The following is a 14,897-nucleotide window of genomic DNA, read 5'->3' as shown; positions in this document are numbered from 1 at the left end:
TCTAGGCCTAAATTGTGTGGAATATTTGTGTATAGACTGGAGACGTCAAGGGTTAGGAAGGCATAGCTCTCCCTCCACCTGACGTCTTGAATTAGTTTAAAAAAATGTTGTGTGTCCTTGATGTGTGACCTCAGTGATTTCACCCGTGATTGTAAAAAAGAATCAACATAAGATGATAAATTGGCTGTGAGGGAGTGAATACCAGAAATAATAGGGCGTCCAGGGGGTGTATTGAGTGACTTGTGAATTTTGGGTAAATGATAATACGTGGGAGTGATAGGGTGTGTAGAAAAAATAAAATTAAATTCATCTTTGGAAATAATCTTATTCTCTAGACCTTTATCTAAATGATGTTTTAACATAACATTAAATTCTAATGTAGGATCTTTTGTTAGTTTAATGTAATGGTTAATGTTAGACAATTGTCTTTTTGTTTCCTCCAAGTAGTCTGTAATATTTTGAATTACTACCCCCCCCCCCTTTATCTGCTTCCTTTATCATTATTGTGGGGTCTTTCTGAAGGTTTCTGAGCGCACGTTTTTCTTTGCTATTGAGATTATCTTTTTTATTGTTTGGTTTCTGAAGGTTATCTTTACAGAGAGTTTTAAAATCTTCCATAGTAGCTCTATAGAATGTTTCTATGGCTGTACCTTTTGATCTAATTGGATAGAATTCAGATCTTCTTTTAAATTGTCTCCTATCATTATCTATATTTTGTATGAGATCATTTTCTGTAGGAGATATATTTTCCTCTAACAGGATTTCAAGTTCCTGTAGGGCTTGGTCATCGTTTTTGTCAAGAAAAATTGGAAGTTTCTCATTGTTCTTAATTCTTTTAGTCGCAAAGTATTTTTGCCTGCATAGTGTGCGTATATAGCGATTAAGTTCTACAAATAGAAAAAAGGTTGGGGGGAGAGGAGGGTGAAAACTTCAACCCTTTTTCCAACACTTGCATTTCTTCCTGATTGAGGATTCTAGTCGATAGATTAAAGATGTTTTTGGTGTTTATTTGACTTTTTGTTTTTAATTTTAATTTCTTGAGCTGAATCTTTCTACCTCCTCTTCCTCCTCTAAATCTGAGTTTCTTCTTTTTTTGTTTGGATTCCTCAGTGTGTCTCTGTCCCTTCTGGTTTCCCTCGCTGTGTTCCTGTGTGATGGATGGTCTAAAAAAACGTTTTTTTTCAGGATTTTCTCCCTGTGTGCTTTTTAGTATGTTTTGGGGCGTGCTCCTGTATTTTCTTTTTGTCTGAATAAATATCCCAACTATATATCCATATAAGCGCTAACATTTATTGGTACTAAAGTGTTCAAGAAATATATGTTCACTTTATCAAATCTATTGCCCCAATCAATACAATTTTTTTATTTTGTTATTTATATATATATATATATATATATATATATATATATATATATATATATACATACACACACACATTTTTTTCTCCCAAAGTACTCTACACCTTTTACTATTATTATTATTATTATTATTATTATTATTATTAATATTACAACCATTATTTTTATGCATATTTTTCCTATTTATTCTTGTGTACATGTATTTATTCAATTTATCATCTCATTATGTATAATATTCAATTTATTGGAGATTTTCATCCACACATAGAGTGATCAATTTCATCTTGGATGGCATTTGTGGAATGACATCTCCTCATTTATGCAGAGATCCTTCCCTTCCTTTAAGAAATAATCCATCACTGGGTCTAATGAGAGATGTGTGTTTTATTTATCTGTATTCATCCGTATATTTAGAATTGGATTATAATAGCACTAATTAATCGCTCTATAAAACATATATTCGTCTGTTTGACAACATTGTTAAATAGACCCATTCTACGTTATGTGACTCTGCTGCATTACCATAGCAACAGAACACAGATGGTGACACGCAGATTTAGCTTGCGTCTCACTCCGGAAACCGGAAGTCGGAAGTGACGCATCACAGCTATGTCACGAACTGGGTATGGAAGTACACATCTCCTCCGTACCCAGATTCCGACACACAAACATATTATAGTGACAGGCATCACCACCAATGGAAAGCCGTTTATATAAACTGAACATCCTCCCCGTATTCTCGGGCTTATATGCGTTCCAAATACCGGAAGCTGCACGCAGTATGCGTGTCAGCAACCGGAAATGGAGCACAATGAATGTTCTTTGTACATATTTTTCATTGTATTTATATTGAAATTATGTTTAGGACTGCCTCCTATCTTGTTACAACAACACTATATAAATAAATATATTGTATTAATGTTTTTCCAAGTAGAAATTGATCAACTGGGTAATGAAATGAGTGTGTCATGTGACCATATAGCACTTCCTGTTTATAGGGTATTTAAACCCTGATCTCACTGATGGTGATAGACCTTTGAAAAAGTTGTTTGTATACAATGAAACGCGTCAGGCTTCACCTACTGTTGGACTCTGGACATCATAATATTCCACTTGAACCAGCTCCCGCTTCTACTATCGTTTTGGACCTCCCCATATTTATCCACTGGACAATATTACAAGGGATACCACCATCTGCTCATATTGGAGACCCACCTGGTCATTCAGGACTACCGGTTACCACCTTCCAGGCAAAACATCTTGGGACTTCAGCAGTTAATTGGACACCCTGATACCAGTTTAACGGATTACAAACCAAAGGGGTAATGTGTCTATAACCGTTAAAAGGGAGCATAATTGTGAACGAGTGGAATCTACTCAATCCAGTGCCAGCAGTTGTGTATATATTGTTTTATTTAAGTGCTTTTTTACTGTGAGTATATTGTGTATATTAAATACCCTTTTTAAATTTATGTGATACCCAGTTTTGATCTATGTGTGTTACTACCCAAATCTAAGCGCTCCACCACTTTTTTCTTTTTTTCCAATTTGTTATCAGGGGACTGACCCCCCCTAAAGGTGTGAGCAGCTAGCAAAGCATCCTATCCTTCAGCGCCTTTTTCTGTTCACTCACGTGAACAAGATCTTTTTTACGTTTTTTAAAACCAGGACTGGCTCTTTGAGCCCCCGTATTTTGGGAACCAGGACTAGCCCTTGGGCCTGTTGCTGGTTTTAAAAAATACGGGGAACCCCTACATGGTTTGTTCCCTGATTTTTTTAAACCAGGACTGGCTCTTTGAGCCCCGTATTTTGGGAACCACGACTGGCCTTTGGGCCTGTAGCTGGTTTTAAAAAATATGGGGAACCCCTACATGGTTTGTTCCCTGATTTTTGTACATGTTTGTACATGATTTCTGTACATGTACATTTCCTGTTTGACTTAAAAGTGCTTAATAAAAAGAAGTTTAAAAAAAAATAAGAAAATTCGTATTCTTAGTAAATTCCCCCCCGACATGTTGCTTTACAGAGCAGAACCCCTGAACTACTGAATACAGTGAATGAAAACAGTAGCACTTTAATTGAGTGAACATGTATATATAAGTATAAAGGTGGCCATACACACGCAGATTTATCTTCAGATCTGGCTGGTTGGAACAAAAACATGGCTATGGATGAGAGCAAATGACAGTTGACTATTTGCTTGACTGACAAACTGTCACTCATCCATAACCATGTTTTTGTTCCAACCAGCCAGATCTGAAGATAAATCTGACTAGTGTATGGGCACCTTATATCATATACAGGTTGAGTATCCCGTATCCAAAATGCTCAGAAGCATTTTGGATAACAGATTATTCCGCATTTTTGAATATTTTTATATTTAAATGCTCTTGTTATTCTAATCCTGGAACCAAGGGCGTTATTCTGCTTCACTAAGAAAGGCACAATCACTCTCTACTGGACAAAACTATCACTGCAGGTGAGGCTGATGTAAAATGTGCAGAGAGAGTTAGATTTGGGTGTTTTATTGTTTCTGTGCAGGGTAAATACTAGCTGCTTTATTTTTACATTGCAATATAGATATCCGTTTGCTATATGACATGCTATATCAGCCCCACCTGCAGTGCATATCAGAATAACCCCCAAGTCTGAACCAGCCCCAAAGAATTGTGCTGCATTTGCATGCTGGACAAACGGAGACTCCATCTTCCACCCAATACATATTCCTCCTTTGCTTGGGAACACAGATACTCAGACAATGTCTCTATTTTACAAAATCTACAAAATTGGTGTTATTGACATCTACAGTACAAATTCCGACCACACAAGGAGAAAAATGGGAAATTGTCACCACTACTAAATCATCTAGAGCAGACATGTCCAAACTGTGGCCCTCCAGCTGTTGTGAAACTACACATCCCAGCATGCGTTGCCATAGTTTTAGCATTACCTAATAGCAAAACTGTAGCATGGCATGATGGGACTAAGGGACTTGTAGTTTCACAACAGCTGGAGGGCCATAGTTTGGACATGCCTGATCTAGAGGTAGTAAATATAACTCCTAATATCAGCCTTATTGCCTAACAGGGGTGTACATATGAATATATAGGCTATACGCCATTTCCTCTTTGCTAGATTTTTGGAGTGAGGGGGAAATTGTTTATGCAGCTGCTTAAACAGCGAAGCTCGTGGCTAAATGCAGTGGGCTCCCTGCATTAGCTGTGAGCCTCGTTGTTTGGGGGAATCCTTGCTGTCCTCTGACAGTGAGGATTTCCCAGGCACGTTGAATAGGGTGAGTGGCCGATCGCTTGTATTCAGCCAGCCCCCGCCGTTTAACCACATCACCAGCCGCATTGAATACGGCCCTTAATGTGTGATTGCTATCCCGTTTCAAACAAGTTAATGGGTAGAAGTGAGGGTGATTACAGCAACTACTGTTAATTAATTTAAATCAAAACTGGATGCATTTTTGGCCACTAAGGGAATCCTATAGATATGACTTACTAAAGTCAGTAGTTACATTTTACAAGAAGAAGAGGAAAAGAGCTGTTTGGGGGAACGCACTAGTCATTTTAAAATATCACTTTTATTAGTATTAATTTTAATATTCCCTATGTCAAAGTATGGGAATTCATGTAAACAGCAGAAATTTTATAGGGGTTAAAATCACATACAACAGAAAATTGTAAAGAGAGGAAATTATTGTGTTTAAAAGTTTACACAAGCGTCTGTCCAAAAGAGATGTCTATTCAGTATAGCCCTGAAGGAAAATATGTTTGCCACTAGTAATAATCTATAATTATGACTCTGATATTGCCACAGGAGAGTGGTATATTAAGTCCTTTTTTAAGGCACAATGTGCTTGTTGTCGCAATGTTTCAATTTATAGTATAATAATGTTAAACATTCGACACAAGACACAGAAATGGCAAGATGTTACAATGTATTGTAGTTTGTATAGGGCGCCGTAGTGTAATGGGGATGCGGTTAATTTCCCGGCGGTCGGGATCCCGGCGGTCGGAATCCCGACACTGGAATCCCGACCGCCGAAATCCCGAAACTTTCTCCCTCCGTGGGTGTCCACGACACCCTTGGAGGGAGAATAAAATAGCGTGCCGAGCGTAGCGAGGCACCGGGCCCGCTGCGTGGCGAGCGCAGCGAGCCTGCAAGGGGGGGCGATCCATGTCCCCCCCTTGTCGGGATTTCGGCGTTCGGGATTCCAGTGTCGGGATTCCGACCGCCGGGATCCCGACCGCCGGGAAATCATATCGGATCCGTGTAATTGTATTGACATAAATATGGTCTATTGGCGCCCTCTTCTGGTCATTTTATATACATGAAAAATGATCAGAGCTGTACATACAAACAGTGATATCCTAATACTCTCCTTATGTCACTGCACATATATTATTTCAGTGTGCTATTCCTTTATATATGGTGCACTACTTTCTATCTGAGTTTGGGCTGGGTGAAGTTAAATGCTACCCCTTCTTTTTATAGTATCAGATATTAGCAAAACATTTTTCAAACTTCACAACATTTAGGCTAATAGACATCTTTTAGACAGAACATGTGCCAACGCAGTGTTTCGCCAGCTTTTTCAAGGCCAACCAGATAGCCTTACTTGGACCTTATTTATCAGTATTCAGGGACCAATGAGAGCACAGTGTGTCACATGTCTTATTCCACCTTTCATTCCCACATTAATTAGGTATATTGCACTCTTATGTGTAGGGGTGATTTGGTGCCGTCACGTGACCGGTGTCCCTCGTCAAGTGTCCGGCGCCCCGCGTCACGTGATCGGCGCCTCACAGAATATAGTTATGGTTGTGTATAGAATCCCCTTTACTTCCTGTGTTGTTGCCGATGTGACTTATTCTGATCGTCACATTGGTGGTGACACTTGGCATCACCTGACCTGTCTATTCAATCCCCGCGCGCTACTTTTTCAGACCCGGAAATTAATATTTTCAGTAAGTTTCTACCCCAACCCCAGCCTCTGCATACATAATATGGGCGTTTGTGATTTTATGAAATAAAGGTATAGATTACAGTGAACTTTATTATTTGTTTGTTTGCCGCTTTCAGAGGTATATATTCTATGGGGATTGGGTCTTGCCTCATGTTATTATCGGGCATTAATACTTCAAAACTGAGGTATTTTTATTAGTATGCAGTTTCTAGCCCTTGCCCCGGCATCTGCATATCTCATATCTCATATAAACAATTCTATTATTATCACAGTATATATGCATATCTGGGATATTACATTTCACTTTTATTATTTATGGGTTATCATTATTCCAAATGTATATCCTATGATAATTGGATGTTATCCTGTATTCTTATTGGGTGTATAATAAAGTCAGAGTTATATCCATGCACTTATATCATGTAATCCTCTCCTGTTTTGGTCTATACATATATTATATTAGTGTTAATGGGTTAAAGTGATATTAATTACAGTGATATGGTGTGTGAAGAATGTGATATGTATGTGAATGATGATAATATAAACATAATAAACAATCACGTGAAAACTTAAAAAACTTGGGTGGAACTCTAATGCCCCTTTCCCACTGCAGGTCTTAAACGGTATATTGCCATTTTTTCCCCCCTTCCTAAACGTTTAAGGCTGCAGTGGGAAAGCGCCAGAGTTGATTTACCGGTTAAAGTTAACCGGTATTTCAACACGTTTAAAAAGCAGAGTCCTACACGTTTCAGAGCCATTTTTTAGGCAGTGGGAATGGCTCTGAAACGGTATTTAGTAAAAAAAAAAAAAAAAAAAAATTGGCGTGGGGTCCCCCCCACTGCCGTAACCAGCACCAGGCTGAAAGAGCCGGGGCTGGTATTAAAAAAAAAAAAAAAAAAATCAGGAAACCCGACACATAGGGCTTCGCTGATTTTTTAAAACCAGCCCCAGGCTCCAGGTCCGGTGCTGGTTCCCAAAATACGGGGGACAAAATGAGTAGGGGTCCCCCGTACTTTAAGAACCAGCCCCAGGCACAACCATTGGCATTAAAGGGCCCGCTGGCACTTGTAGTTCCACAGTACAACAAATAGTTAAATAAACACACTGACAAGCCAGAAAAATAAAAGTTTAATACACGCATTGCACAAACATACTGATACTTAACCTATCTTGAGCCCGTAGGTAGGTCTGTGGTCCTGGGTCCGGGGCTCCAGGGCTGAAGAGTCCAGGGTCCAGGATCCATAGTAATCCAAAGGGGTACCTGTGGAAGGAAATCCTACTCACCTGGTCCTCTGGCGACCATCCCTGCATCTTCTCTTCGAGCCGGCATCTTCTCTTCAAGTCGCGCTTCTCCCGGCTGCAGTGGTACCCGTTCTGCTCGGACATTGGAGAGACGCAGATATCCTTCATCTTCTTCGTCTCTCCTCAGAATGATTCTATTGGCCGCCTAGCGGCCAATCAGGAGCCGACTTTCTAGATGGTATGGGTTTACATCTCCGATCTCCTGGGATCTGTGTCTCCAATCCCCTGGGGTCTAGGTAGGTCCATGTTACGATAATTGGGAAAATGAGGTGAAACTATATATGATGTAACAGTTCTTGTAATATCGCTTATTAATTTCTCATGTAGTCCATATTCCATAATCTCATATTGTACTATTGGTATGATTAAAAACCTTGTGGGTGATTTAGGGTTGAATCCATTGGTGGTGATGGGTATTGGGATCCCGACTGTCGGAACCCCATACCACACCCGGTGGTGATCATGTAAGAGTGCTATCATTGTGCGGCTTAGGTGCCGTCTATTGGACCAATGTGTCCTTCTATATTTGGATGTTGGTAATATTCCTGCAGATACGAGACATAGCTGTTTGGTTTCTACAGATATGGTGCATAGCTGTTGGCTTCATTTAAGCCTCTTGGAAACATGCTGTCCATCAAGAAGATCGTATTAGTTTATTTAAAGTCAGTAGTTACAAGTTAGATAGGTTGAACTCGATGGCCTTTTTTTCAGCCTTAATTTCTATGTAGTTCCCAACAGATGATAGCAAGTATAATTAAGAGGGAAGTGTCCCTCCTGAATTTGGGAGGTATGTGCAAACTGTGCTTCCTTGTGTATGACCCGGCTTGATTTTGGTACCCGGCCTTTCCCTTTGGTACCTGCTTCGCCCGTTTTGATCTCGACCCGGCTAGATGACAACAAATGATCTATATCCTGTTTTCCAGTATATACCAGCTCTAAAAGGAGAACCTGACCAAAGGGCCACGGCCAGTATGTCGGGTGCTGCAAAAGCCCAAATCCCGCTTGAAGCGGTCACTGGCAAAAACTCCCCGACGCGTCCTTGCGTCAGCCGTCAGGTCACATCAATAGCCGAGTTGGTAGGCCTTAACTATCATACTGTAGTTCATGACAAATTGTAATTCATTTCATTGTTTGAATCCAGTCTATGTAATAGGGTGAGTGATGATGTCCTTTGGATGTGAATTATAGGGGAACACATGGGCTTTTTCTGTACTTAAAACAATTAGAATTATCTAAAACTCCTATAATTTGTTGTAGTTTGGGAGTATAATAAGTGCTACTGTATGTAGCGGTTTATAATTCATTTCAGCATATCAGGTTGAGATCAATTGTTTATTTAACACAACACACAATTTAATTATGGTAGATATAGAACGTTTTAAATCCTTATCTTTCCACTTTGCTGTAGTAATTTTCGAGAGATCTATTTTCCTCCTAATAAAATCATATGGTAAAGAAGTAAAAAAGGTTTGGCCAATACATTATCTAACTAGGGTACACCAAGGAAATGCAGGGTGCTCGATTGCGATACTGTATACAGTTTCGGAGATACTGTACTGTACAGTAAATACTATTGCATAGATGTGCATCACATTATGCTATTTAATCTCATTACCGGTCAGCCTTACATCCCTTGTGTGGAAAATATTGGAGGGAATAACAAGAGATATTATCCAAAGAAGGTGATACTGTAAGTAAAGGACCCCACACACAGCACGATATTCAGGCATTTTCTGAGCGATTCTAACAAATCGCTCAGAAAATGCCTGAAAATGCATGTAAATCGCTGTGTATATAGCCCACACAGCGATTTACATGCGCGCCCCCGCCGTTCTGAATCTGTCCAAGATTCAGAAAGGACGGGCTGTACAATTCAGAGCAGTCGCTCAGAAAGCTCCTGCTCATCTCCCGCATGTGTGGCTGCGGGCAGATGAGCAGGGCGAGCGACTGCAGACCGCGCCGCAGAACCCGCCGCCACCCCTGACCCCCCTCCCACACCAGCAGTAGCACCCATCGCCACCCCCACCTCACCTCTCCTCTCGGCGGCAGCGGCAAATGTTAAAAAAAAAAATTCTAATTTCAAAATGGCCGCAGCCAGCCAATCACGGCTCGCAGCGTCATTGCCCCGCCCCCTAGAGCTGGCTATATTAGCCAGCTCGAGACAGGGTAGGGGCAGTCAGTCCGACGGCGGAGGAGGAGAGAAGAGCTCCTGAAGTCCTGGGAGGCGCGGCCAATGCAAAAGAGCTTAAAAGGCCGCCGCCCCCAGGTGAAGAACACAGATGAAGAGGCAGAAGCCCTGGGAGGCGGCGGCCATGCAAAAGAGCTTAGGGGGCCGCTGCCCCCAGGTGAAGACACCGCAGAAGCCCTGGGGGGTGCAGGAGCCCCCCTGGGTGAAGACCAGATGCAGTTAATAAAATACTAAAACATCTGTGTTTGTGTTTTATTTTAATATTTCCTTTACAGGGGGGCTATAGGTACCGACGGGCCTTTAATGCCCCACATGCTGGTACTTGTGGTTCTCCCAAGTGCCAACATGTGGGGCAGGCTTGCTGGGACCTGTAGTCCTACTGTAAAAGACAATATTACTGTTAAACAAGCTATCAACCCTGCACCCACCGCCCAGGGGTGCAGGGGATAGCCCCGGGCTGCAGCCCAGGCCTGGGGTGCCCTGGAGAGGGGGTACCCCCTTATTTGGGGGGTCCCCACCTCCCCAAAAACTCCCGGCCTGGGCTGACTAGTTAGGGTGGGTAATGCTTTGGCCAAGGGACACCATCAAGCGTGTCCCCTGGCTATGGCATTACACCCCCTGCTAGTGGAGCCTGGTGCTGGTCTCAAAAATACAGGGGACCCCTATTCATTTTGTCCCCCGTATTTTGGAAACCAGAGCCAGCTCAAGAGCCTGGTGCTGGTCCTAAAAATCCGGGGGACCCCACGCACTTTGTCCTCTGAATTTTGGGAACCGGGACCACTCAAAAAGCCCGGGGCTGGTCATGCCTGGGGGGGGGACCCCATGCCATTTTTTTATTTTACAAAATTATTGTCTGTATGACAGGACGAGACGCTGGACCCCGGACTTGGTAAGTATTTTTTTATTTTATTTCACTTTCTGTGACAGATTTGAAATCTCCCGTGCTGAATCTCCCAATTTGAATCTCTGACACAAATCTCTCTGTATGTGGCTCATTGTCTGAAATGAGCCACAAGAGTGAAATCTCTTGTGCTGAATCTCCCGTTATGTATCTCTGGCACACATCTCTGCGTATGTAGGGCCCTTAAGGCTCATCATGGGTTTGTCAAAAAAAGATCATGCCAGACTAATTTAATTAGCTTCTATGAAGAAGTCAGTAGGGGAGTGGACTGAAGGGAGACATTTAGCTACCAGTGGATATGAACTTTTAAAGGCCCTACATACGCAGAGATGTGTGCCAGAGATACATAACGGGAGATTCAGCACAAGAGATTTCACTTTTGTGGCTCATTTCAGACAATGAGCCACATACAGAGAGATTTGTGTCAGAGATTCAAATTGGGAGATTCAGCACGGGAGATTTCAAATCTGTCACGACTGTCACAGCCGCCCATGCTGTCAAACTGCACTGTGTGTATATATATATATATATATATATATATATACTGTATGTGTGTGTGTGTGTATGGGCAGCACGGATGGTTTAATGGTTAGCATTATTGCCTCATTGGCATCCTTAAGGTTTGCAGCTTTTATTGTATTTGGGAAATGCTATGTGTGAATAAAAGAAAAATGGAACATTCCTGGCATGCAAACATACTGTATGTCACTGAGGTAGTGAAGACATGTTTTATGTGGCATGCATCACACAGATGCCACCTTGCTGTAGACTAAAAACCATTTAATTCTGCTTCTAACATACTTATGGGCTTATGTTACCACAGGCAGAGGGCCGCCAATAACAGATCATTAGCACTAATTCAGAATGACATCAGTGCTAGAGATCATTAGAACTATCCAAGATATTACGTTGGTGGTATAGTGATATTCTCTGGCGGTGCTTGATGTCGTCGGGATCAGCGGCGGCTGTGGTGTTTGGACTCCGGTGTCCACTGTCCTCTCAGGTGCAGCGGCGGCGTTCAGTGGGGCTTCAGCCGCTCAGAACAGCCCTGCTCATCTGCCCGCGGCCACATATGCGGGAGATGAGCAGGAGCTTTCTGAGCGACTGCTCTGAATTGTACAGCCCGTCTGTTCTGAATCTTTGACAGATTCAGAACGGCGGGTTAGCGCATGTAAAAATCGCTGTGTGGGCTATATACACAGCGATTTACATGCATTTTCTGAGTGATTTAGTAAAATCGCTCAGAAAATGCGTGAAAATTGTGCTGTGTGTGCTGCCCATACGTTTCTGAGACCCCTAGAAGCCTAAGGGCAAGCATCAGAACCCATGGTGGGTCTGAATTAATAGGCCCATTATAGTCTATGGCAAAACTACTAGTTCCTGTGACACTGGCAAGGGAAGCTGCAAGCAACCACAAGTGGGAACCCCTCCAATTGTCCACCCAGCTTGCAGAGGTTTCTGGCTTCCTCTGCAGAAAGGACTGCGGGCAGGGAGGGATAATTTTTATTTAATGATTTACAGTATTGGTTTCTTTTTTTTTACTCTCTCCATCTGACCATTGGCCTGTGTGAACAGTATACCGTACAGCAACATTATGGTCCGATGGGATGCGCGAGCATCTCACACGCAAGCGCGTCCCATTCTTGGTAAATTTCGCCATCTGTATATAAATCCCCCGCTCAATTAAGAGAGCATTATCCATCCAGTGGTAGAAATGTGTATTGAATGCATATTGTATGGCATGCCTCAACGCGCCTCAATGCATCTGAGCGCGATACAATAGTGGCACGCCAAAACCATTGTCTAATTTTTCACTTTGATATCACCCAACCAAAGTGAGAAAAAAATAAATGAAGTGCAATGTCCTAGCAAAATACATACAATGCTTTTTGCAGGGAAACTGTCAAAGTATATTTCAGGGGATGGGATGCTGGTGAAAAAAAGCATTTTAAATTCATTTGATAAAATTAAAATGACTACTTACAGTCTTGTACTCCTGCAATTCTAGCCGTAGCCGTGTTAGCTCTGCCCTCAACGCCTGAACTTGTTGAACACTCTGCTCCTGATTAGCGGTCACGCGGTTCTTGATGTTACGGGCTCGATTGGCATATTTTAAAGTATTCAATGTTTCCATGAAATCTCGATCCGAAGGAGAGACACAGGCTATCATCATGGTCTGGCTAAATGGATTAGAAAAAAGTTGAGAAATTTACAAGAAAACAAATTGGAACATGCGATCCTTGCTTACTCATAAAAGGTTAAAATGTATGAAAGCAGTGGAATTCTTTTTCCGCAGAGTGTCATCACAGGAAGGCCCACCAACCAGTGTCCATGTAGTATTCAAGGCAATAGAATGAGCATATTATAGTACAGAAAACAATAAAGTATACTGTAGTAAAGCTTTTAATAAAATACAGAGAGCATGGAGTTACTAAAGAGACAAATAAGGAAATGCTTGAGTAATCTGGAATGTCTTGAGTCTTGAATGATTCTAGAGTGGACGCCTCATGAACTGTGTGGGGATGTGAATTCCATAGAGCGGAAGCCTCATGTCTAAAAAGTTTGAACCCCAGATACATTACTGGTGTTTTTATATAATGCTAATAGTCATTCATCTGCAGATCAGAGTAATTGAGATGGGCAGTATAGAATCAGAAGCTGCTTGAGGTACCTTGGACACTGGTCATGTAGGGCTATAAAAGTCAGTAAGCCAATCTTGAAGCCTGTTTGCCATGGGTTTTATGCTGCTGGAAAGGGGCTGATTGGATAACAACCTAGCAGCTGTGTTTTGTATCAGTTGTAAGTGGTGCAATTTTTTTTTATTTTGCTGGAAGACCAAGGCAGAGGGCATTGCAGTAATCTAATTGAGATTATACGAATGCATATGACATGTCACAGATCTAAATGTTTTATTCTGGATATGTTCCTCAGATGAAAGAATGGATTTTATTGAGGCTGATGTTTTAAGCCCCATATACACTAGATAACTTTTTTAAAGATATTGTTCATTATGGCCACAGCACAGAACTCCAAAAAATGGTGCCGTGGCAGTACAAGGCATATTGAGGCTAGATGTGTGGGGGCACAATTTTAGCAATGAAGTTTAGCACATGTTGCAGAATGTATAAATACAAAGAAATCCAGTGGCAGTGCACGATTAAACCAAAGTGCAGCTTAGATAAGTACTCCAAAAGAGTAAACATTCACAAGTTATTCCAAAAGTTGACAAGAATTAAATAAATCAAAATTGTGTACAATTGGTGCACTCAATGTTTAGCCTTGAAAGACATACCAACATATATATTGATTCACCACTTTAATGGATCCAGATGTATCAATAGTTGGGTCGCCTGTATGGCAATAGTGAGGTTACAGAGTATAATGAGTAATATCCAGATGTATAGTGATAATCTGAAAAAGTATCTCTCAATTCACACTGTTACCTGTAGGTGGCGAGATTGGAGGGACTGCAGGCAGGATGGACGGAGCCAGTCCTCGATGCCATCCACCTGCCTCTGTCCAAGGTTCCCTGTGAGTGTCTATGGCAGTGCCACCTCCGTATCCCCTGGGGCCGATCACTTGGCAACCAGGGGACACAGTGAGGTACAGTACTTCTGCCCCAGGCCTTTGCTGGCTTCCAGGTTGGGGATGACAACTTCCACCCAGAGGTTGCTGGGTTACCCAGCGAAGCCAGCCGGGTCCAGTTACCACAGCTGGTGGAATCAGAACCGGGGGGCTGGGCTAAATCCTGCCCAGGATTGCACACCTGAGCCCTTTTAAGAGATTCAGGCCAGCACAGCCCTGTCATTGATAGCACCCATTTGGTCAGTCACATGCCTCTCTGCTGGTTCCTGTGGTCCTGTTTTTTGCTGTGGTCTTTTCTTGATCCAGTCGTGCTTGGTTCTGTTCTGCCAGGTACCTTATCTCCTGGGTCCACTGGTGGCCTTTCCCGGTCCAGTTCCGGTACCGTAAGTGCTCCACTTTGGAGCCTTGGTATCATATCTATGCTTTATTTTGGATTTATTCTGCTAGACAGAGAGCACTTGATTTCGTAAACTACTTGGTTCTCCTGGCCCACATGAAGGGTGGCACAGGTCATGCTATCACTCACATCGACTCGTTCTGGGCCCATATCCTTACTTGTAATGGTCGGTACCATTCATTTGGTTTGCTGT

At 42.1% G+C, this 14,897-nt stretch overlaps 1 protein-coding gene across 6 annotated transcripts in view; it reads right to left on the bottom strand.

Annotated features, from left to right (window-relative positions):
* The window catches only part of KIF21B (kinesin family member 21B), a 714,596-nt gene that overhangs the window by 511,703 nt on the left and 187,996 nt on the right, over positions 1-14,897 (bottom strand). For all 6 annotated transcript variants that reach the window (XM_083173198.1, XM_083173196.1, XM_083173200.1 and 3 more), the window contains one exon: positions 12,707-12,902. In XM_083173198.1, the coding sequence (XP_083029324.1) occupies positions 12,707-12,902 (196 nt within the window). The remainder of the gene's footprint in view (positions 1-12,706; positions 12,903-14,897) is intronic.

This window comes from Crinia signifera, chromosome 2 (assembly GCF_055691185.1).
Source record: "Crinia signifera chromosome 2, ASM5569118v1, whole genome shotgun sequence".
In the NCBI taxonomy this organism is placed as follows: domain Eukaryota; kingdom Metazoa; phylum Chordata; class Amphibia; order Anura; family Myobatrachidae; genus Crinia; species Crinia signifera.
The sequence above is the reverse complement of the archived record's forward strand: the minus strand, read 5'-3'. Positions and strand labels throughout refer to the sequence as shown.